The sequence below is a fragment of the Leptopilina heterotoma genome, unplaced genomic scaffold, assembly GCF_015476425.1.
Source record: "Leptopilina heterotoma isolate Lh14 unplaced genomic scaffold, ASM1547642v1 Lhet_32, whole genome shotgun sequence".
Classification (NCBI taxonomy): domain Eukaryota; kingdom Metazoa; phylum Arthropoda; class Insecta; order Hymenoptera; family Figitidae; genus Leptopilina; species Leptopilina heterotoma.
This window is the reverse complement of record NW_025111017.1, coordinates 1250245-1273113: the sequence shown is the minus strand read 5'-3', so window position 1 is coordinate 1273113 and position 22869 is coordinate 1250245. Positions and strand designations below refer to the sequence as shown.

General features: G+C 27.9%; 1 protein-coding gene across 2 annotated transcripts; it reads right to left on the bottom strand.

The window, feature by feature from the left end:
- Positions 1-940: 940 nt before the first annotated feature.
- Positions 941-22769, bottom strand: LOC122504807 (RNA-splicing ligase RtcB homolog). Of its 2 annotated transcripts, none has more exons than XM_043616066.1 (11): positions 22572-22769; positions 17414-17514; positions 17108-17303; positions 16816-16946; positions 16613-16739; positions 10423-10529; positions 9029-9188; positions 6055-6230; positions 4411-4545; positions 1600-1764; positions 941-1183 (listed from the first exon to the last, which is right to left on the bottom strand). In XM_043616066.1, the coding sequence occupies exons 2-11, from the start codon at positions 17507-17509 to the stop codon at positions 956-958; spliced, it is 1521 nt and encodes a 506-aa protein (XP_043472001.1). In that variant the 5' UTR covers positions 17510-17514; positions 22572-22769; the 3' UTR covers positions 941-955. The 2 variants fall into 2 exon arrangements, with proteins under 2 accessions (XP_043472001.1, XP_043472000.1); XM_043616065.1 differs by lacking the exon at positions 22572-22769 and adding an exon at positions 21223-21379.
- Between the last annotated feature and the right edge of the window lie 100 nt (positions 22770-22869).

Here is a 22869-nt window from a genome sequence, read left to right as displayed (position 1 = left end):
TCAAGCCCAAATTCTGTGTTAATTACTACTCTTAAAAATAAAATATAATAACAGACAAAAATAAAGTAAAGTTTAATTTTTCTTTTAAAACAAGGTTTTCTTTATCTAAAATCATCATAATAATAACCACTTTAAGTCTAAAAACAATAATAAAGCCTTTTTTATGTAGGTATTTTTGCACCGCCAGCAAAGTTAGCAATGAAAATAAATAAAACCTTGAACACGTCAACTTTTAATTAAAATAAAATACATAAATATTAAGTTTTGGTATATACTTCCTATATCTATTTTAAAACTTACATCGTTAAGTAATTTTTAAAAAAAATTTCAAAATTATTTGTGCCCTGAACAAATGTATTCACTTAAATTATTAAAATGCCGCAGAAACTGAAGCACCCACAGCAATTGACGCACTTACCCTATAATACGTTTAAAATTTTAAATTATCATGTTAAAAGTAGTTTATTGGATTTTCCCCGGCAAAATAGTATTTACATATCATTATTGAATAGTTTATGCATCATTTAATCGAATAAAAAAAAATTGAAAAAAAAATTTTTGCTGAGTAGTATAACCCCTTAAGAGCAGTAAATAATTTTTTTTAATTTAAAAAGATTTCTGAAATTTTGCCTGTTAAAGATTTTTAAGAAAATTTTGAATTAAAATTAAAAAAAGTTTTTCTCATTTGCCATATAAAAATATCAAAGCAAGAAAAATGTTTGGTTTGTAATTCTTATTAAGTTTTTGGTATTTGAAAGTTTAAACAAATTTTTAGAGCTGAACATGTGTTATTGGGCCAGAAATTCTTTAAATTTTTGACTGGAATTTCATAAGTATTGACCTACATTCCTACATTCCTTTACAGGAAGGCGTTCTTCTGTAAACATAATCTTTGGAACTTTGATTTGGGTAGGATTCTTTATTTTAATTACAAAAACCATTTCCAATTGCAAAGTTAACCTTTAATAACAGCTATTGGCCTTAATTTGATACATTTTTCGGAAATACCAGCAGCATGACATGTATTCACAACATCTGTTACATTCTTATAAGATTCTGGAGCTTCTTCCATTACCAATTTTGGAGAAGCCACTCTGATTGATATTCCTTTAGCTTCCAATTGTCGTAATACATCTGTGTAATCCAAATTTCGCCGAGATTTTGCCCTTGAAAGTGCTCTTCCCTAAATAAGAAAACAAACATTTTATTAAAATCAGATTTGTTGATACATCGCAATTTTAATATTCTACACAAAAAAACCTTTCGAAACCACTTATTTAGGGGACATTCTTTTACAGAATTAGTAAACACACACTTTTCTAATTTTCACACAGACACTATTTTTAAAGTTAAAGTAAGATTTCTTAATATAGGTACATTTAGTAAGGTTTTTATCATTTCCTCACATCTAATTTTAATTTTTCATTAGTAACTGACAACACATTACAGTACAAACTTTTGCGGCTGCAGGCCAACTTGAATTAAAATAATGACTTATTATTTTTTAAGGTTTCTTTCTTTAACTATTATTTATAAATAAGGTAAGTTATTTTATTACGAGATATTATTATATTATAAGAAGATAATGATTAAACTTACAGCTCCGTGGCAAGTTGAACCAAACGTCTCCAACATTCCTCGTTCTGTACCCGTCAAAACATAACTGCACGTTCCCATCGTACCACCAATTAAAACAGGTTGCCCTGTTAACTGATAATCCACAGGAATAAGCGGATGATGTGGAGGAAATGCTCTTGTTGAACCCTAAGCAATAAAAAATTTATCATTTTTACTCTTAAGAAACATTTAAGAAACCAAGACTTAGTGTAGTTTATGGGTCTTCCATATACCACATGGACAGTTTATTGTGGAGGGGGTTAATCCATGTGAGCGCAAACAAATTTAATTTTATCTCTGCTATTTTGTTTATCCAACTTTCAAATTTTGCGCAAATGTATTATAACAGTGTTTGCCTCCAAAATCAGACAATTATATACAACTTTTGATGGTAATCCGTCACAACCCCTCATTACTGTGTCTAAGTTGAAAGAACTTTTTATTTCAAATGAAAAGTCAGGATTTAAAGAAATTAAGCAAAAAATTCAAAACGTGATAAATATGGAATAAAATAGATTTTAATGATTTTGTGAATGCAGTTGACCATGATTATGAAATACCCGAAATAATTAATTGCACTCTCTTCTATACTACAGCTTGTAACTGTAAGTGGCTGATTCTATCTCAATTCATGCAGGGCGAATAGGTTAAAAATTCTAAATCAAGTTAAAGGTAATTTTTCTTGTTCTTTAGGACAAATAAAGAGACACGTATTTTTTTATTTAGCGAAAAATAATTTTTTGGCTGAGTTATGAGTGTTTGAAAATGTGTGTGTTTTTAAGACATATCGTGATTTTATAGCTAAACAGCTGACAAATTATTTTCAAATCTTTCTAATTTTTGCAAAAATAAATGTTTTTCAATTTTTTTTCTTGATTTTAGTAGTGTTTTTGATACTTTTTCTTTGCAAACTTGAAAATTTGAAAAATTTTGAAAATTAACCAAATGGCGGCCATTTTCCGAAAAATCAAAAAAGTCAATTTTCTCAAAAACATCATTTTTTATTTTTCTTAAAATTTTTGTGTTTTTTGTGTCTCTTTATTTGTCCTAAAGAACAAGGAAAATGACCTTTAACTTGATTTAGAATTTTTAACCTATTCGCCCTGCATGAATTGAGATAGAATCAGCCACTTACAGTTACAAGCTGTAGTATAGAAGAGAGTGCAATTAATTATTTCGGGTATTTCATAATCATGGTCAACTGCATTCACAAAATCATTAAAATCTATTTTTACAGTTTAAAATGTTTATTTTTGCAAAAATTAGAAAGATTTGAAAATAATTAGTCAGCTGTTTACCTGTTTAGCTCTAAAATCACAATATGTCCTAAAATTTTCAAACACTCATAACTCAGCTAAAAAAAATTTTTCGCTAAATAAAAAAATACATGTCTCTTTATTTGTCCTAAAGAACAAGAAAAATTACCTTTAACTTGATTTAGAATTTTAAAACCTATGCGCCCTACATGAATTGAAATAGAATCAGCCAAGTATATAGAAAAACGGGTTAAATGTCAAGACTGCTTAAAAGCTTTTGTTTCTGTATCGAAAATTTACAGAGATTATTTATCTTTTGCAGGCGAGGACCTACCTCATAACTTTGCAAAATTTTTAAACAATAATAAAAAATTAATACATCCGAAAGTGATGCTTTATAAATTACTTGGAGAAGTAGAATCTTTATTTCAACAAATGTTTCAATGCTACTTATTTTTGTCGTATATGTAAAGCTTCTTCTATAGTTTGTGCAACGATGACAGTCGAAGACAAATCTGTTTTACAAACGCGTGAAAATTACGATTCGGATGTTTAAAAAAATCTTTCAAAAATTAGTTTTTGTTGAGAATTTTTTCTCATTAGAATATTTGAATGCTCAAATTACAAGTTTTGAATTTGTTTCTGTGGAAAACTGTAACATTCTTTATGATAAGTGACAAAAATGTATCTATGAAGAAAGTAAAGTTAAGAATGTCAGCATCAGAAATGCTTTTCTTTGTTTGGTACTTTGGCCCACTGATTGGTGATAAGGTTCCTGAAGAAAATAAAAATTGGATACTTTGTAAATATTAAGGACCAATTATCGATATTGTAACATTTCCTCATGTAATTTGATCAGATGTAAAAGTTTTAGAGAAATTAATTCAGAAACATTATATTGAACTCTTTGGCAACCTGAAACTGAAAATCCATAACATTCCATTACATTATTCGCGAATGTTATTACTCAACGGTCCGTTAATCCATTTTTGGTGCATCATCTAGTTCACAAGTAAATTTAACTGTTACTGTTGCGACTAAACAAATATTAAAAGTTTGAGAGACAATTGATGCTTTAGAATGTGAAAGTATTTACAAATTTACTAATCGCTCTAATGCTAATTTAGAAACAAAAGTTTACTTTTCTAAAATGAATAATTTTTAACCCCTTAACTGCCATAGCAAAGATTTGACGACTAAAATCTTTACCATGGCAGTTAAGGGGTTAAGATGTCGAATGTTATAACCAAGTTAAAATTTATAATAATGTCTTCAGAAGTGGAACATTTCTTATTTTAAGCATTGAAGATTCAGAGAAAATTTTTGGTAAAGTACTAAGAGTAATTAAAGTTGAAAATGTATCCAATTTGTATTACTTCAAAGTGGCCCATTTCCCAGGACAACAGTATAGAATAGAACTCGTTAAACAAGTATTTCGGTCATGTTATTCAGTGGGATGTATTCCAACAGTAAAGTATATTGAGCAAGTAACCATTCAATAACATGACCTTAAATAGTAAAAAATTAAAAAACTTACCTTTCGATGAACAAGAAGTGTTTTCTGTTTTCCATTCACTATATGTTCTTCAATTTTTGCAATATTATGAGAAACATCGTAAATAACGTGCATATCAAGATCATCTGGGGACATGTTGAACTGCTTTGCAAATGCCTATAAAATAATTGAATATATTAATTAGTTTTGTGATGGGTAAATTTACTCATGACGTTAGTTCGTGAATTAATTGATAGAATATCTCAATAAATGTAAGGGTTGAGTAGTTAGTGATCTCCCCCCCGGACGAGATGTTCTAGACATGGTCAAAAAAGTTTACAGAGTTGAGTGAACAATCCAACCACGCAACTTTAAAAAAAAAAATTATTCGCATACTGAATTTTAAGGAGGAATATATTTCTCGTTATTTTAATTCAGGAACAAATTGCTTGATTGAACGAGAAATACCACGATTCAAACAAAATGCAAAAACAACAATTTTTCCACAGTGGTTTTCTGAGGATATTTCTACAGAACGAGATTCTGAAAGAAAAGCTGTTAATAACAATTTGCCGTTAAAAGAAGAAAGATTTGTAAAGAATTGCATAATATAGGCCCTTTAACGAGTGATAGTCAAAGTGATAGTCAGGAGTATAAAGTATTACAGCATGCATACTATATACCATTGATTGCAATAAGAATAAAGAGAGTTTCGTTTCTTTAAAGAACGGAAGATTCGGTAAAGTGTTAAATATTATTCGAAGTGATAATGTTATCCGATTAATTGTCACGAAACGGAGTAAATGTGATGAATTATAGTGTTACGATCTTTTTTTAGGGTTCCGTACACCTACGGTGTATCGGCGGAACCCTATTGGTGAGACTCTGTTGTCCGTAGCCAAATCGTGTCCCCCCCCCTAGCGGCTAAACTATTTGACCTAAAGAGCTCAAATTTGGTCCAGATATGTATTTTCACTCGTAGATTACAGGAAAAATATAGCGAATGTGATTGGACGTGATGGGCATAGCGTTGTCAAGGAAATAACAATATTTTTGGCCAAAAATGCATAAAAAGTGACCATTCCCCCCCCCTTAACTTCTAAACTATTCGACATGGAGAGCTGAAATTTTGCATGCTGGTGTATTTTTACTCGAATATTACAGGAAAAATATAGAGAACTTGATATGTAATGATGGCCATAGCGTTGTCAAGGAAAAACTAAAAAATTTCAAAAAAAAATTTTTTTTCCTAATTTTTACATTATTTGACCTAATGAGCTGGAAATTGGTATCCTGGTGTATTATTACAGTCTGACGACAAAAAATTTATTTAAGAAACTTTTTAAAAAAAAATTTTTTTTTAATTTTTTTTTTCAAAAAAAAAAATTTTTTTAATTTTTTTTAGTTTAAACACGTGGCATTAAATATTTTAAGGAAGAGTGAAATTTTAAGAGAATAAATGAGAGATTGTTTTCTGACTTTAATTTCTTAACTAAAAATAAAAAAAAATTGGACAAGTGCGAGTTGTACTCGCACTGCAATGGCGGGTTCCGTACAAATGTTGCAAGTATTGTTTTAATATTTGTGTACGGAACCCGCCATTGCAGTGCGAGTACAACTCACACTTGTCCAATTTTTTTTTTTACATATTATCCACCTTAATAGAATAGAATGTAATTAAAATACCTGTCGACAAAGGAACGTCATGGAACTGCGATTGACCCAAGCAAAATTAGCAGCAGCAGCCATTGATTTCAAATAATCTTGTCCTTCCTGAGAATGAATGTGTGCACAAGCGAGTTGGCGATCATTCGTCTCAATATTATCTCGTTTCATAGCTTTTTCCATTTGGACAAGGGCATCTTTAAAAACATATCTTAATGAGAAAGATCAAAACATTTAATTACGATAGTAAAGAATTATTAAAATTATCTTAAACATTCAAAAATTTTTATTGTTTTAATAAGGTGGATAAAATATAAAACATATAAACTGGTGATTTTTTACGAACTGGCATATACATAAGTGTTACAGAGGAAAGAAATAAATATTAAATTTTATGAAAGTATTTTATAATTTGCGAAGAACCAAGATTACTGAAATTAATCAACTCAAAAAATTGGTCTAATGTCTCCATAGCTGATTGTTTCCAAAATTATGGAAGACCGCAAAAATATTACCTGTGTACAAATCTGGGGAAAAATCAAATTGCGAAAACTACAGACCTATTGCCCTTATACCTAACTTTGCTAAAGTTTATCAAATCTCTATCTTACCTTATTTAAATACATAATTTCATTAAGTCTATACTCTCTGAAAAGCAACATGGTTCCTTACGTCACAAATTTACAGTAACAAATCTTGCTTGCTTTAAACATTACCTGATACGTTCTTTGCAAAAGGGAAAACAAGTTGATGTAGTTTATCTTCACTTTTTTAAAGCCTTTGACACCAATTATCACCAAATATTAAAGCAAAAAATTAAATCTTTAAACTTAACAAGCCTTTTACTAAATTACGTATCAGTCAGATCACACTCAGAAGCTATTGGTAATGATCTTTCTCGCCCTATAACCCCTCTCGCAGTATACCACAGGGTTAATACATATATATCTATCCCTATTAATATAAAATCATATCGCCGCCGCCGCTGTTTCAGAAAGTTTTAAGGGACCCTTATAGTAGGGGGAACATAGTCAAGGTTGGCCCACTGTCAAGGTAGGTCCATCGTCAGAAACAAGTTATATTTGACCTAAATTCAGGTCAATTTAAGGGCAGTTTTAACCTACAGGCCAAAATTACTCAAAATTTAGGTCAATTTTAAGGGCAGATTCAACCTACAGGTAAAAAACTAACAAACTAACCCCTCTGCCCTCAAAATTTAAGTCAATTTTAAGAGTAGTTATGACTTAAAGTTAAAAATTGACAAACTTATCGCTCTGCTTTCAAAATTTAGTTCAATTTTAAGGGCAGTTTTGACCTAAGCATTAAAAATTGCGTTTTACTCTGCCCGTAAAATTTATGTCAATTTTAAGGGCAGATTTAACCTACAGGTAAAAAATTGACAAACAATTCCCTCTGCCCTCAAAATGTAGGTCAATTTTAAGGGCAGTTTTGACCTAAACGTCAAAAATTCACAAATAATTCCCTCTGACCTCAAAATGTAGGTCAATTTTAAGGGCAGTTTTAACCTACAGGTAAAAAATTGACAAACAATTCCCTTTACCTTCAAAATGTAGGTCAATTTTAAGGGCAGTTTTGACCTTAACGGAAAAAATTGACGAACAATTCTCTTTGCCCTCAAAAATTAGGTCAATTTTAAGGTCAGTTTTCATCTCCACCGCAAAAATTGTCGAAAAAACTTCCTCTGACCTGACCTTTCCTTAAAATTTAGGTCAAATTTGACATATTTTTTAGCCTATACATGAAAAAAGCAAATTAATTAGGATTTTTTAAAAAGTTGTACCCTTATATTAAAGTTTGACGGAATTTTCGACCTATTGGTTAAAAGAAGTTTGACCTAAATTTCAATATTAAGTTTCAATCAATAAAAGATGTTATAAATTGACATATTTTTTTTAAAATTCTATTAAAATTATTTTTCTGTCCTCAAAATGTACTTTAATTTTAATGGCAGTTTTTTCCTACAAGTTAAAATTTGACCAGAAATCTCCCTCTGATCTGATATTTTCTTAAAATTTAGGTCAATTTTAAGGTCAGTTTTGACCTACACGTCAAAAATTGACAAGAAAATTCCTTCTGACCTACTGTTTCCTCAAAATTTAGGTCAATTTTAAGGTCAGTTTTGACCTACGGGTAAAAATGAAGCCCACAAACGTCTATTATTTTACGTCGAAATCTTTAGTCCGTCCATAAATTACATAAGACATTTAGGGGGGAAGGGGGTCAACAAGATCTTGCGAACAATAGGAAAAATGGCGCTAATGTATGTAAAATATCTTACGAGGGAGGAAGGGGGTCAAATTTACCCAAAAAATGACTTACGTAATTTATGGACAGCCCCTAATGGCCCTTACATTACGTCAACATTTATGCCAACTGCAGGTAAAAAGGGGCCAATAATACTTTTGACACTGAGAAAAAAGAATTATCAAATTTACTATGAGGAGTGTCAAACTTGAAAAAGTTGACACTATAATCACTTCCGTAAAGTAGAATTCTCTATTAGTTATCTTTTTTAATATCTCCTGTTATAATTTACTCTAACTCATTACTATGCCATCATATTAAGATAACATGATTTTAAAAATTAAAATAAATATTAAAAATAGTTAGGGGGTTGGCGCGCGAAGCGCGCAGGGGGGCGAAGCCCCCCTAGTATATATATATATATAAATGATATTACAGACGTCATTGAATCGGAATCATTATTATTTGCAAATAACCTTAAAATTCTTTGTGAAATTAATTGTGGCCAAGATTTTATCAATCTGAAAAATGACCTCAATCACATATCAAAATGGTGAAAAATCAACAAAATTCAGCCTCAACTACAATGATCCACTTTGCTCATAAAAATAATAATCACGTGTTAAGAAATTGTAATTATTAGGTACTATTAATTAAGCACCGTATTTTCTATTTACAGGATTATTAAATAAAATTCCTAAAATAACTTAATAAAATATAAAAATTATACCTGTGGCTACCTGATGACCAAAACCTCGACTTCCGGAGTGAATCATTACACAAACTTGTCCTATTTCCTCAATTCCCATTTTGCTGGCAGCCCATTTATTATAGATTTCATCAACAACCTGAATTTCGGCATAATGATTTCCAGCTCCCAGCGTTCCGAGCTGTAAATAGTACATTTATTAATTTTCTTGAATATACAAAGAAAGGATATAACACTACTGCGTATATGGGAAAATCTACTGAAAAAAAAAATTAATGAAATTTTTAAAGTCGCTGCAGTGAAAGATAAAAAGTAAAGGCGATATTCTGATGAATGGATGAAAATTTCCCTGCGAGTTCACCAGTCACCTATAGATTTTAAAATGAAAATAAATTGTTAGCCATATCAAGCATTCGGAAAATACGTAGGTAATATTTATATTAATTATCTTCTAATAGTTTTAGTAAAAATTAAAATCTTTATTTTCAAGTTTTTTTATTTTTCAGATACCTATCCCGCTAAAGAATGTCCTTGTCACTTTGATCCACGATTTTTGAAATTTTAAAAGACCACTTGTTTGAAAAATCGGATGTGGAACGCCATGGAATTCTTTTATTAGATGAAATGGGAACGAGAAAAAATTTACTTTTAGACCGAAAAACGAATGGATTCGTTTTCATGTTTCAGCCATTATATGATACGTATTCACAGCCGATTGCAGTCTTTGCGTCTAGTGGACCAACTCCTGGTAAAAAACCAGCAAAATTAGTTGTTGAAGCAATTGTTTTGCTTGAACAAGCAGAAGCTAAGATTCATGGAATCGTTGCGGATGGCGGATCTCCAAATAGACTATGTGGGGCGAGTTGGGATGTAATGGCAAAAAAGCAAGAGGAATATATAATTTTTTTTAATATGAGGTGGATAAATTGCAACAGTCAAGGCAAAGATTCTAATGCTGCCGCAGATTTTTATGAGAGGATGAACCACATATTTGAAGCCTTAAATAGGACTTCAATAAGAAATACACAAAGGAATTTCTAACGAGGGAAACTTCAGAAGTATGGCGAATGACCCTGAATTCCTTTTTAGATTTAGCAGAATATTTGCCTAACGTTTTAACGTTCTAAATGGACGAATTAATAAAGATCAAAATAAATCTTTTTCACCACTATTTTTACAATATACTATTTTTCTTCTATATGTAATTAAGTGTATTATTTACTAAAATGAAATTAAAAAAACTAAATATTTAACTTGTTGTTAAAAGACTTTAAAAATCACAACAAGTATATTAACTTTAATGCATTTTACAACAAATATGATAAATGGAATAAAGATATGTTGAGTCACATAGATTTTTAAATCAAGGCAATTGAAAGATTTCTCCCATGCATGAAAATAATAACTGTACTTACCTGAGGAAGACCACGCTTTTTAGCTCTCATAGATACTTTAGACGGATCTGCATTCAACATTCTACCATACTCTTCACAATGCTCTTTATCTTCCGCCCAAATATATCCTAAAATTTCATTTAAATCAAGTTTAATACAATTAATTCCTGTAATAAACAATGTTTTAATTAATTATATTTCGGTAAACGACCTTATTTACAGATTTTTTAAAAATAAGAATATTCATACCATAAAAGAATAGTTTTTTAAAGTAGAACATAAAAATTATTATGGTCTATGATTCCGACTGAAATGTTATAAGTAGGGTTTCCCATATACATAATTATGAAAAGAATTTAACTGTATTTGACAGAAATTTATTAAATGCTCCGTTTATTCAAATGCAAATTAAATATAATAAAAATTATTTTAAAAACAATTTATGTTAATACCTTTCAAAACCAATTAAAAAGAAGGGATCTGTCATTGAGTACACCGGAAGAGATAAAGAAAAAGAGGAATAGTGAAAAAATGCCTTAGCACTTGATTGAAGTGTTAACGAAAACTGAAGTTGAAGATGTAAAAAGCTTAAAATAATTAATTTTTTACAGGCCTAAAAATGAAATCATATGCAAAGTTATCAAAGAAGTCAACACTTTTGATTATAAACTATTCCAGTCTATGTCCCGCTTTAGGAATTTGTCGACTTTTTTAATCATTTGTTTAGACACACGAACAGTTTAAAAATTCCAATTTCATGGAATCGCAGACAAAAGGTGAAGGGAGATTTTTCAGCAATAGAATTAACTGAAACGGTAACTAAAAAATTAAAAGATAGAATACTTTTCGTTTCGTCAAAAATACTTTGACTGTTGAAGATGCTAGAAGCACAAGTTTATTGAAGCACAAGTTGTGGACATACCTACAAATTTAAGTGATCTTCGTTTTTCTGAAACTCATGTTTCATCAGTTAAAGAAATAGAAGAATTAATTGAAACCTTTCATAAGATTAAAGTTTCCTCTAAATGTGCGTCACCCACGTCAGTAGCAAATGTCGAAAGATCTCATACAATGCGTGATTCAGAAGGAAGGTTGCGGCATATAAAATGCAAGATAACATGACAGAAAAAGAGTCTGAAAAACGCTCAAAATGAACTTGTTGCATTCTTTGCGGTAACGGAAGGAAAGTGCTATCGAGAAAAATTATAAAACAGCAAAAAAATTACTAAAGACATTAAGACAAAAGTTAACACAGGAGAAACAAAAAAGTACTCGATTTCAACGACTCCAGCAGCTTACCGCCTCTTAAGAGAAAAAAGTGCATCCATTGCATTGTGTGTTCCTCTTCAAGTGAGCCACCCCTCTTCTCAAAATAGGTTTTGATAGAAAAATTTTTCTGTAGATGAAAAAATGTTGAAAAAATACTTTTCAAATGCTCTATGTCCAAAATTGAAAAAAATGGCGAAAATCGCAATGATTTCTTCCTTGGACATGGTCTCATTTTCGTCAGAAGATGATCTGAAGTAAGAAGTAATCTATTAATCACGCCTAAATTGCAGGCAGTTCTAGAGAATTTTCATGGAAAATTATTACCAAATTTTTTTAAAGTCATCTTGAATCTGTTGTTTACTTTGCTTTATAAGTTCTTTTCACCTTGAAGAAAGTACTGCGCCACATGTAATAAGTGCTCAAACACTTATTTCATGTAAATTCGATAACCAAAATGCCAAATGCAAAGAAACTGATTTAGGCTGTTTTGCTACATTCCAGTTATTAAAATTTTTCGAAGTGGCACCACAAATATAGCAACGCGCGGTAGAAGCTGTTTCTGAAGTAGCATTACAGACCTTTCCATCAATCACAGTTAGCATCAGCATGTGTTTCACCGAAAAATCTTGATCAATTAATCTAATTGTTGTTTCTTCTAATAACGCTGAAGAATTCTGAACATGAGATATTTCGGCGTTTATAATATCAACACTTTCTTCTTTAACGAATCTTATTGTTATAGGACGGCAGTAACGAGGTGAGGAAGGAGTTGAATTTTGACATATTATTTCATTGTTATGGTCACAAATTAATTGTAGTGCCACAAAGGAACTTTGAAATATATTTGCATCAGAATCTTCATCGGTAACGAATGTTTGTTTATATTTATTTTGTTGTGAGCCGTCACAAACCCACTTACAAATCAATCTCAACGTGTTGCACTCCTGTTGTTTCATACCTTGTACAACGTCTTTTAAATAAATTAGGAAGCGCTTTTCCGTGAGGTCCATTAACTATTGTAATTTAATTTTTGCACACGTTTCAGTCACCAGATAAAATGATTCGTCAGGGTAAACTTTCTTTTTTTCATCTTTATGGTACAGAGTAACATAGATAGTAAGGGTTATTACTTCTCCTGAGGACTTCATAAATCTACTTTAGACGCATTCCTTTTATGTTCTGCGTATAATTTCATTTTTGTAGCATAACTCAAAACGTCAAGTTCAGTGTTTTTCCTCAAATCTTCTATTTTTGTCCGTTTACTTCTGTCACTTAATTCTCTAAAACTTATAGTAGGTCGACCTGAACGCTTTTTACAATTAGCAATTGGTAATGTGATTGATCCCAAAAGCTAATCTTCATTTTTCTTAAGGAGTTATACTGCTCAGCAAATTAAAAAAAAATTCTATTGGTTGATGATGAAATTATTTATAAAAGGATCAAATAACGTTAACCCGAAATATGTGACGGGAAGATCATACTGACATGTAATTATATTGAATTACATGCTCGCAGTTCATAATTTCGTAATTCGCCCAGTTCGAGGTTCTTTGCAGTCAGTCGTGAAGATAATTATTGTATTCTTCATTCTTGTCGGTCAGTTTGTTGATAATAAACAATTAGAAAGCAAAGTAGCAGAAAAATGTTCAAAAAATCTTGGGCTAACGGCACTGATAGAACTTAAAGAAGGATTATATAAAATGAACAGATGTTTGAAATCCCTAATCGATGTCAGGCGATTGGGGAATGAGTTAGAAGACGCTAAACACACTGGTGAAGTGGACCAAATTATATCAAAATACTCTCACAAATCCGAACATCTTAAGCAATGTATTCGCTATATAACCAACGCTCTAGAGCCGTGTATGGATCCTGCAGACAAGGAATTTCTTCAAATACTTGTAAATATCGCAAATACTCTTGTAGATTTTATTTGCGTCACGGAGAGCAAATGAATCGCCTCTCTCTTCTCCACTGATGGAACTGATTGTTTTGAAAATAGTTTCAGAAATGAATTCATCTTTTTTTGTCATTGATCAAAAAGTGTGCAGCAACGTAACTAAAGTTCGAGACTGTGTAATGAATGAGCTGAAGACATGTTAAAATCCGACGCCAGCGAGTGTTACAAAAACTGTTCAAAAAACACTGATTTTCGAACAACATTATTTAAACTGCTCCCATTTTCTTATTTCGGCATACAAATTTATAACTCTAGTTTGGATGATAACTGCAATTTTACTGAACTTAAACACATACACAGCTAGCATCGGTATTTCCAGCAGGAATAAAAGTATTTTAAAATGTTTAATAAACAAATATTTTTTTAAAACGACGTTTTTTTATATAGTTAAAGAGTGTCTTTGTTAAACTAAAAAAGATCTAAATCAATAAAATCTCAGGGCTCGAAGTAGGTCCGTAAATCCTGAAAAAGTCCGTAACTTTGCTTCAAGTCCGTAAAAGTCCGTTTTTTTGAAAAATGGTCCGTAAAGTCCGTAATTTCATTCAAAAAGGATGAAAAGTTCGTAAATTGTACGATATAATTTTGAGAATTTTAGAGAAATTACAAATGTTTGCAGAAAGACAATTATTTTAAAAACTAATAAAATTCTTCGCAAAAATTAAATATTGTTCAATATCTACTATTTTCATAAAATTTACTAAAAGAATTTAATTATCTAAAAAAAAATTTAATAAAATTCTACAAAATCTTTTAATTATTTTCAAAGAATAATAAAAATTTCACACGAATTTCATTAATAACAATTTTTTTTTATAAATTTCTTCGCAATCATTCAACTATTTTCATAAATAATAACATTTTTACGGGGATTCAATTATTTTCGTAAATAATACAATTCTTTTTAGGAATTCAATTATTTTCAATAGAATTTTAATCGAATTCCTGGAAAAAATTCTTAAAAATTTTATTAAAATTCGTCCAAAGAATTTAATTATTCAAAAATTTGTTGAAAAAATTTTTAATAGGAATTGAATTCCAAGAAACATTTAATTATTCAATAAATTATTTATTTTTGTATTTAAATAATTGATATTCTCGTAGAATTTTCTCATAAACATTGATTTAAAAATAGATTTCAGTTAAAATCTTAGATTATAATAATTGAATTCTTTCAAAGAATTTCATTGAAATTTTAAAAAATAATTGAATTTTATCGAGACATTTTTTTTAAATTGTCCTAAAAATAATTGAATTTCTACCAAAAAAAGTTTTATCAAAACTTTTTAAAATGTTTGAATTTCTGATGAAATTCTGATATTTTTGAAAATAATTGAATTCTTGCGAAGAATTTTATTAAGACTTTTGAAAATAATTGACTCTCTGCAAAGATTTTTGATTAGGGTAAGTGTGTCAATTGTGGCGGGTGCTCCAATTATGGCGACTTTGTAAAAAATAGAATTATTTACTATTTTAGAATAATATAGTTATTTGAAAATGATAGAAAAAGTTATTTTCGACCTTACTCGATATAATTGTACGAAAAAAAACACATTTGAACTATTATTGGTTTAATTATTTAAGTACAAAAATTGTGCCCCGCCATAATTGGCACATTTTCATTGAATGTGCGTGCTCCAGTTATGGCGCGCAACACAACCTCTAAATACACGTTATTTTCCCCGCCGTAATTGGCGCGCCGAAATTGACTCAACCGCGCCATAATTGACGTTTCTAATCCTAATTCTTATTGCTTTAATTTTGTTTAAATAATTAATTTCTATAAAGTTTTTATAAAAGTTTTATTATCTATATGACACGGGCTTTTAGTTTAATAAGCCATAAATTTACTTCTTTCATTATAATTTTTGAATTTTCTATTTCAAAGACGGCTAAACCAGAACCGCGCCATAATTGGCACACTTACCCTATTTTACGAAAATATTTAAATTCTTGCGAAGAATTTTATTAATAAAATTTCTGAAAGTAATTGAATATCTGCTAAGAATTTTTTTATTTCTAATTTATGCCAAGAATTTTATTAAAAATTTTAAAAAATAATTGAATTCCTGTGAATTTTTTTGCAAGAATTTAATTATTTTTGAAAACTTTAATAAAATTCTTCGCAAGAATTCAATTATTTGTCATAAATAATAAAATTCAATGCAGAATTTTAATTATTGTATTTATTTTTAATACAATTTTAATCAAATTTCTCGAAAAATGTAATTATTCTTAAAAATTTTATTAAAATTCATTGATAGAATTCAATTATTTGAAAATTTGTTGATAACGATTTTTTATAGGAATTGAATTTTAAGAAACGTTCAATTATTCAATAAATTATTTATTTGCATTTTTACATTTAAATTTGTTTTTAAATAATTGAATTCTAGTAGAATTTTCTAATTAAAATTCATTTTCATTTCATAAAAATGAATTTCAGTTAAAATTTTAGATAATAATTGAATATTAAATGAAATAGAGCGTGAATTTTAAAAAATAATTTAATTTTGTATTTAATTTTTTTGAAAATGTTTAATTGAGTTTTTTTAATATTATTTTTAGTTTTTATTTTCTAATATTTATTTTATTAAAGAATTTACGAATAATTAAAATTTCGTAAAATTGAATATTGTAAAGAAACGAATTTGAAAATTGTTAAATAATTATTTCGAAAATTATTAAAAATAATCGATATAAAGAAGAATTTTAGATAAAAATTCTTAAAAATAATAATTGAATTGATAATGATCATTCAATGATCATTCAATTTTTGTCAGTTGGTCCATAAATGGTCCGTAATTTTTAATCTTTGGTCCGTAAAGTCCGTATTTTTAAATACTTTCACTGCTTCGAGCCTTGAAATTTACATGGATCGTGAAAATCAATTCTACAATAAAGCTAAATTTTGAGGCGTGTAAAGTGGTATGAACCCATTCCTAATACATCATAATGTTTTGAAAAATATATAAATTTGAATACCTTCTCTCAGGGACCAATCCATTCCCATTTCTAATGCTTCTTCTAAATCCCGAGCATTCATAGGAATAATTCCTTTGGATCCAACACCAACTGGAATGTGATCAAACATACTTTGTGCCAATTGTTCCTGTAACATAATGTTAAATCAATTTACGTTATTATAATGCTATCTTGTAATTCAAGTAATTCATAGGATTACCTACCTTTACAGGTAAAACGTCTTTTTCAAATAAATTTGTTCGCAGGAGACGAACGCCACAATTTATATCGAAACCTACACCACCTGGTGATACTACTGATTGCGGATCGTTCATATCAAAAGCTGCCATATTTCCTATAACAAAATATTATAGTTAATATATTTTAAACATTTTACACTTTGTTAATGAAATTTTGTTTATTATTAATTTGTTATTAATTAATTAATTTGTTATTAGTAATTTAAACAAAAAATAATAATTGAATGAAATATCTATATTAAAAGAATAAAAATACCTATAGCAAAGCCATAACCAGAATGAACATCGGGTAGTCCAACCGATTTTCCAACGATTCCAGGTAAGGCGGCAACATTAGCTATTTGTTTGACGCCTGGTAAAAATCCACCAACAGCTCCTGGTCTACAAGAGTTACGCAATTCATCGAGCATTAACTTCTCTAATGTATTATTCACGTAAAATATGCCTTCTACCTATTAATGAAAGCAAAAGTGTCAAATTAAGGATCGTTGTTAATGAATGAAACTTAAATTTAGAAAAGTAACAGTTTAAAGTTTAGCAATTTAGAAAAATAATTTCTCACCTTCATCTTCGGCTGAAAACCAATTTTAATTCTCCAACAGTAATCATTAATTTTTTCCAAATACTCCAGTTCCTCATTATACTTCCTAACAACCATTTTCTCTATAAAAAGGAAACATTTAAGATTAATTTATTTTAATAGAAGGTGGAAAACATGACAAATTGATTTTGAATTTAAAATTAAACAAATTATGCGATAAAATTCAAAAAGTCTCTACGAAACATTGATACACGGAGAGAAAAAGTACAATAAAATTCTTCGGAGAAATTCAATTAGGTTCAAAAATTTTTTTTAATTCTGATCAAAATTTCAATTAGCTTTATAAATGATAAAATTCTTCTCTGAAATTCAATTATTTATAAAAACTTTAATAAAATTCTTGACAAAATTTCAACTATTTTCAACAATTTTCCTCAATTCAATGATTTTAAATATCTATACTATTCTAATAAAATTTTCCAATAATTTAAAAAAAATTTCTGATAAAATTTAGGAATTTAATTATTTAGAAATTTTTTTATAAATTTCTACCCAATAAATAATTTATATTCATAAATAATAAAATTGTTTACAGGGATTCAATTATTCTCATAAATATATAATATAGGTACAACTAGCAACTAGCAAACTTCTTATTACCTTTTTTAAGTAAAATTAGCAATTTTAAAAATAGAATTTGAAAATTTTTTAATTCAAATTTTTGTTGAAAACACTAAAAAAATTCAATTTTGTAGAAATTACAAATCATTGCAGAAATTCAATTATTTAAAAAAAAATAATAATAAAATTCAACTATGTTCAAAATTTGAAAAAAATTCTCGTACAAATCCCAATTATCTTTATAAATAACAAAATTCTTCTCTAAAGTTCAATTATATTCATAAATTTCAAAAAAATTCTTGTCCTAATTTCAATTTATTATTTTCAAAAATAAAATGCATTTTTCTAATTTCAATGATTTTCCATATCTCTACTATTTTAATAAAATTTCCCAAAAAGAATTCAATTATTTAAAAAAATTTTAATAAAATTGTATGCAAATGCAAACATTTAATTATTTTCATAAATAATAAAAATTTCACAGAAATTCAATTATTATTTTCATAAAAAATAATTTAAAATTCTAGAAGTTAATAATTTAATTAAAATGATGAAAATAATTTTGATGAAGCTACAGTAACAATATTCTTATAGGTATAAAATGATGATTTTATCTCTCGGTCATCTTTAATTTATTAGAAAACATGAAGAAATCGATCACTGAGCAATTGATATCTTCATGTTTTATAAACAATACTTTTATAAGTTGTTTAATTTAAAAAAGGTTTGAATTTTGAATTTTTGAATGTCTTAATTCCTGTGGAAAATCCTGTTCCAAAGGTAAGATTAAAATATAAATTGTGCAAATATTTTTCTTCTTTTTCTAAAACAGAATAATAATTTTCATAAAAAAATTGTGATTGAAAAAGAAAATAATGGAAAATAAATAAATTTTCTATTTCTTAATCACAGTTGTTTAACAATTTTCTAATTTTGCTTAGAAGTAAAGAACAAAAATCTGCATAATTTCAATTTGACAAAACATAATATTTAACAAAATTTTAGTCTTTTAATGAAAAGAAGTAAAAAAATTCTGATGATTTCTATTTGTCATTACAATTTTGAATTAATTATAAAATAAAAATAATTAATTAATTAATAATAATGAAGTACAAGTTCCTGTAATCTGTTCGTAGTTTGAAGTTAGATGTTGTTTGCTTTTTGTTTCTGAACTTTTTTTATAATTTTTCTTTTCAAATATTTTCAATTTTAAAATTAATGTATTGAAAATCATCAAATTTTTGCAAAAAATTTTATCAAAAAATTTTCTTCAAAGAATTTTATTATTTAGGAAAATAACTGAATTCTTGCAAAATATTTTATTAAAATTTTTAAAAATCCAAATTAAATTCTTTTGAAGAATTTCTTTGAATTTTTTTCAACTAATGGAGTTACTTTAACACAATTTTAATTGAAAATTTTAAAAGCAATTGAATTTTATGAAGAAGAATTTTATTAAAAGTGAATTGAAAATAATTGAATTCTTGCGAAGAATTTTACTATTTATAAAAATAGTTGAATTGTTTCGAAGAATTTATTAAAATTTTAGGAAATAATTGAAATTTATGGAAATATTTAAAAATATTTGAATTCATCCTAGAAATTCAATTTAAATTGTTTTGAAAATAATTGAATTCCTTGCGAAGAAATTTACTATTTAAAAAAATAATTAAATTGTTTCGAAGAATCTATTAAAATTTTAAGAAATAATTAAATTTTTATGAAGAATTTTATAGAAATAATTGAAAATAATTAAATTTTTTCGAGAAATTCAAATAAAGTTGTTTCGAAAATAATGGAATTTCTTTATAGAATTTTATTAAAATTATGTATATTCAAAATGATTGAATTCATCACAAGAATTTAATTATTTTTTGAAAATAATTGAATTCTTTCAATTTTTTTGACGAATATATTTAAAAAATTGCATTGAAAATAATTTAATTTTGATATACTTAGAATTTTTTAAAAATATGTTGAGAATAATTGAATTATTTTTAGAGAATTTTAAATTCTTGTTGAAATTGCATTTTATGGAAATTTTTGAAAATAATTAAATTCTTTTATGTAATTTTATTTAAATTTGATTAAAAATAATTTAATTCCTGTAAAGAATTTTTGTATTTATAAAAATAGTTGAATTGTTTCGAAGAATTTATTAAAATTTTAGGAAGTAATTGAAATTTATGGAAATAGGTATTTAAAAATATTTAAATTCATCCGAGGAATTCAATTAAAACTAACTGTTTTGAAAATCATTGAATTTTTGTAAAGATTGTACTATTTAAAAAAATAATTGAATTGTTTACAAGGATTTATTAACATTTTAGAAAATAATTGAATTCTTTCGTGAAATTAAAAAAAAATTTTTGAAAATATGAACAGTAATAATTAATTTTGTACTTAATAAGTAAATTTTTTAAATTTTGATTATGAAATTATTTAAAAAATTTATATTTGAAAATAAAAAGTTTTGTAATTTGTATAACAATAATAAATTGAATATCTCGTTCCGCGCGTAACATTTTCTGCTAATAATATAATATACAATTTATCTAAAGTTAACAAAAAACAAAAGTATAAACAAAAGACAACTTTAGAGTGTGAGGGACAGAAAAAGTGAATGGAAAATGATTTACATGAAAAATTACAATTTTCAAATTTATTCTTAACATAATTGTCTATAAATAAAATGTGTGCTTGTAATTTAAAAATCTTTACATTTACGACGTTAAATCATGTAGTTCCGTAAATTTGCCCTTATATCTTTTGTTTGACGAGAATCTATAACTACAAAAAGAAATAATGTCGCCTTGTATTTGAAGATTTCAAAATTAAATATGTTTTACTACTGAATTTTTAATATGAGAAAATATCATTTTCACCCAAGATAAGTATTATTTAATAAAATTAAGGCGGAAATATAAATAAAATATCGAGGAAAATGAATGTGATAACATAACCTTGTATAATAGGAAATATAAGCAAATTTTAGATCGAATATTTAGACTAATTTATTTTTATACATTGCAATCATTGCATTGGAAAGAACTTAGCAAGATATTCTTTTCCAACTTCGCAGGACGAGAGATTCATTTTTTTTTTATTCTGACATTAAATCATTACCGGCTGATATTTTAGTACAAGAAGACAAGATATAAATTATATCTATAATTATAAAAAAAACATCTTAAAAGAAAAATTCTTACCTTGTTGCTAAATTGGAAAATTTATTTAATAACACTGCTTTGTTATTCTAAATATTATGCACTTCCTTTATATTTTAACCGGTATAATTATTCTAATTCCAAATGCAAAACAATAACAAATGGTATAAGCACATAAGTTAGAGAAAAGTTGAGATACAAGCAAGGTTGTGCAGTTACGCGTAATTCACAGTTTTCAAAAGGATGCAGGATTATGGGTGACCCACACTTGGATATATAAACGGCATCAGGTCGAGTACACTGTTTGTCACGGAAGCGTCACAGAGAATGAGTACGTTCACACGAATTTTGGAAAAACCATTCTTGTCTTTCTCTCTTCTATGACAGAGGCATAAGTTTGTCTCAAGTCCAACGCACAATAGGTTCGCGAACGAGACGCATGAGATAGACAAGGACACAAATATATCTCTGTCCTTTTCTAACTCATGCTTTGCGTTCGCGAACGACTTTCGCGAACCTATTGTGCTTAGGCCTTTACTCTGCATTTTCTGTTTTTGGAAAAGTAAGAAAATGTAGAGTGAGACAAACTTATGCCCCTTTTATAGAAGAGAGAAAGACAAGAATGGTTTTTCTTTGAAAGTCGTGTGACCTCACCCTTACGGTCAGACAGGCACAGGGATGGGTACGTATTATACATGATGTATTATACCTGGTTTTCTACACGTATAATACGTGGTATTATACATCTTTAGTTTTCTACGTATGTCATGTATTTTACATACATTGCGTGACGCGCGGGATTTTTAAATTTTAGACAAGAAACATGTGATTTTAATAGTATATTAAATAAATTTTAAACATAATTTCAATTTAAAAATTTATTAATTAACATTGAAAAGTTTTTTTAAAATTTATGTTTTAAAGAAATAGCACACAAACAAAGTTCTAACTGTTCGTGGTCAGGTCAGGTTGTCTGCTGCCGCCAGACCCATTTATAGGTTATACATCTCCATGTGCCAGGCCATGTGTCAGTGATTGTTGTACAATATTGCTTTTTTTAAAATAAAAAAAAATTAACAAAAGAGGTGGAAGGCCGAAACACAATTCCTGGGAGGAATTGTGTTTTATTCCCAAAAATAATAAAGGGAAAAATGTTGCCCTGTGTCCTATTTGCAACAAAACATTGCAAAATACAGCTATAATAATAATTTAGTACTTTTGTATGAAAAAGTTTATTTGAAACCCGTTTATTTTCAAATAAATAATAAATTAACGTGTCTTTTTAAAATTGTTCTATATAAATATATAATACAAGTTATGAAAAAATGTGTGTAAAAAACCATATGAAAAATCAATAAATATATATTATACGCATTTTTTTGTAAACTTACCTTATATGTAACCTTTTTTGGTTTTTTCTTGGTATTTTTAGCAACAATTTAGTAATGAAAACCAGGAAACAAATAAAAAATAATCAAACATATGATTTTTATTATTATTGTGAGGTTTGTACGCATGCGCAGAACTGGACATGTATAATACCAGGTTTTCTACAATTTTCTACGTATTATACGTCATTTATGTATTATACGTAGAAAACTCCGAAAAAAACACTTTTACCCATCCCTGGCACAGGCAGGTATTAGAGCTGTGAGAATACCTTTACATTTCCAAGTTTATTTTTAAGAT

Excerpts from the sequence above, each read along its gene's own strand:
- LOC122504807 (XM_043616066.1), bottom strand. The coding sequence starts at position 17,509 with ATGGTTGTTAGGAAGTATAATGAGGAACTGGAGTATTTGGAAAAAATT. Across the intron at positions 16,947-17,107 it reads TGGTTATGGCTTTGCTATAG|GAAATATGGCAGCTTTTGAT; the intron begins GTATTTTTATTC and ends ATTTTGTTATAG. Across the intron at positions 1,184-1,599 it reads GTTCAACTTGCCACGGAGCT|GGAAGAGCACTTTCAAGGGC; the intron begins GTAAGTTTAATC and ends TTTCTTATTTAG.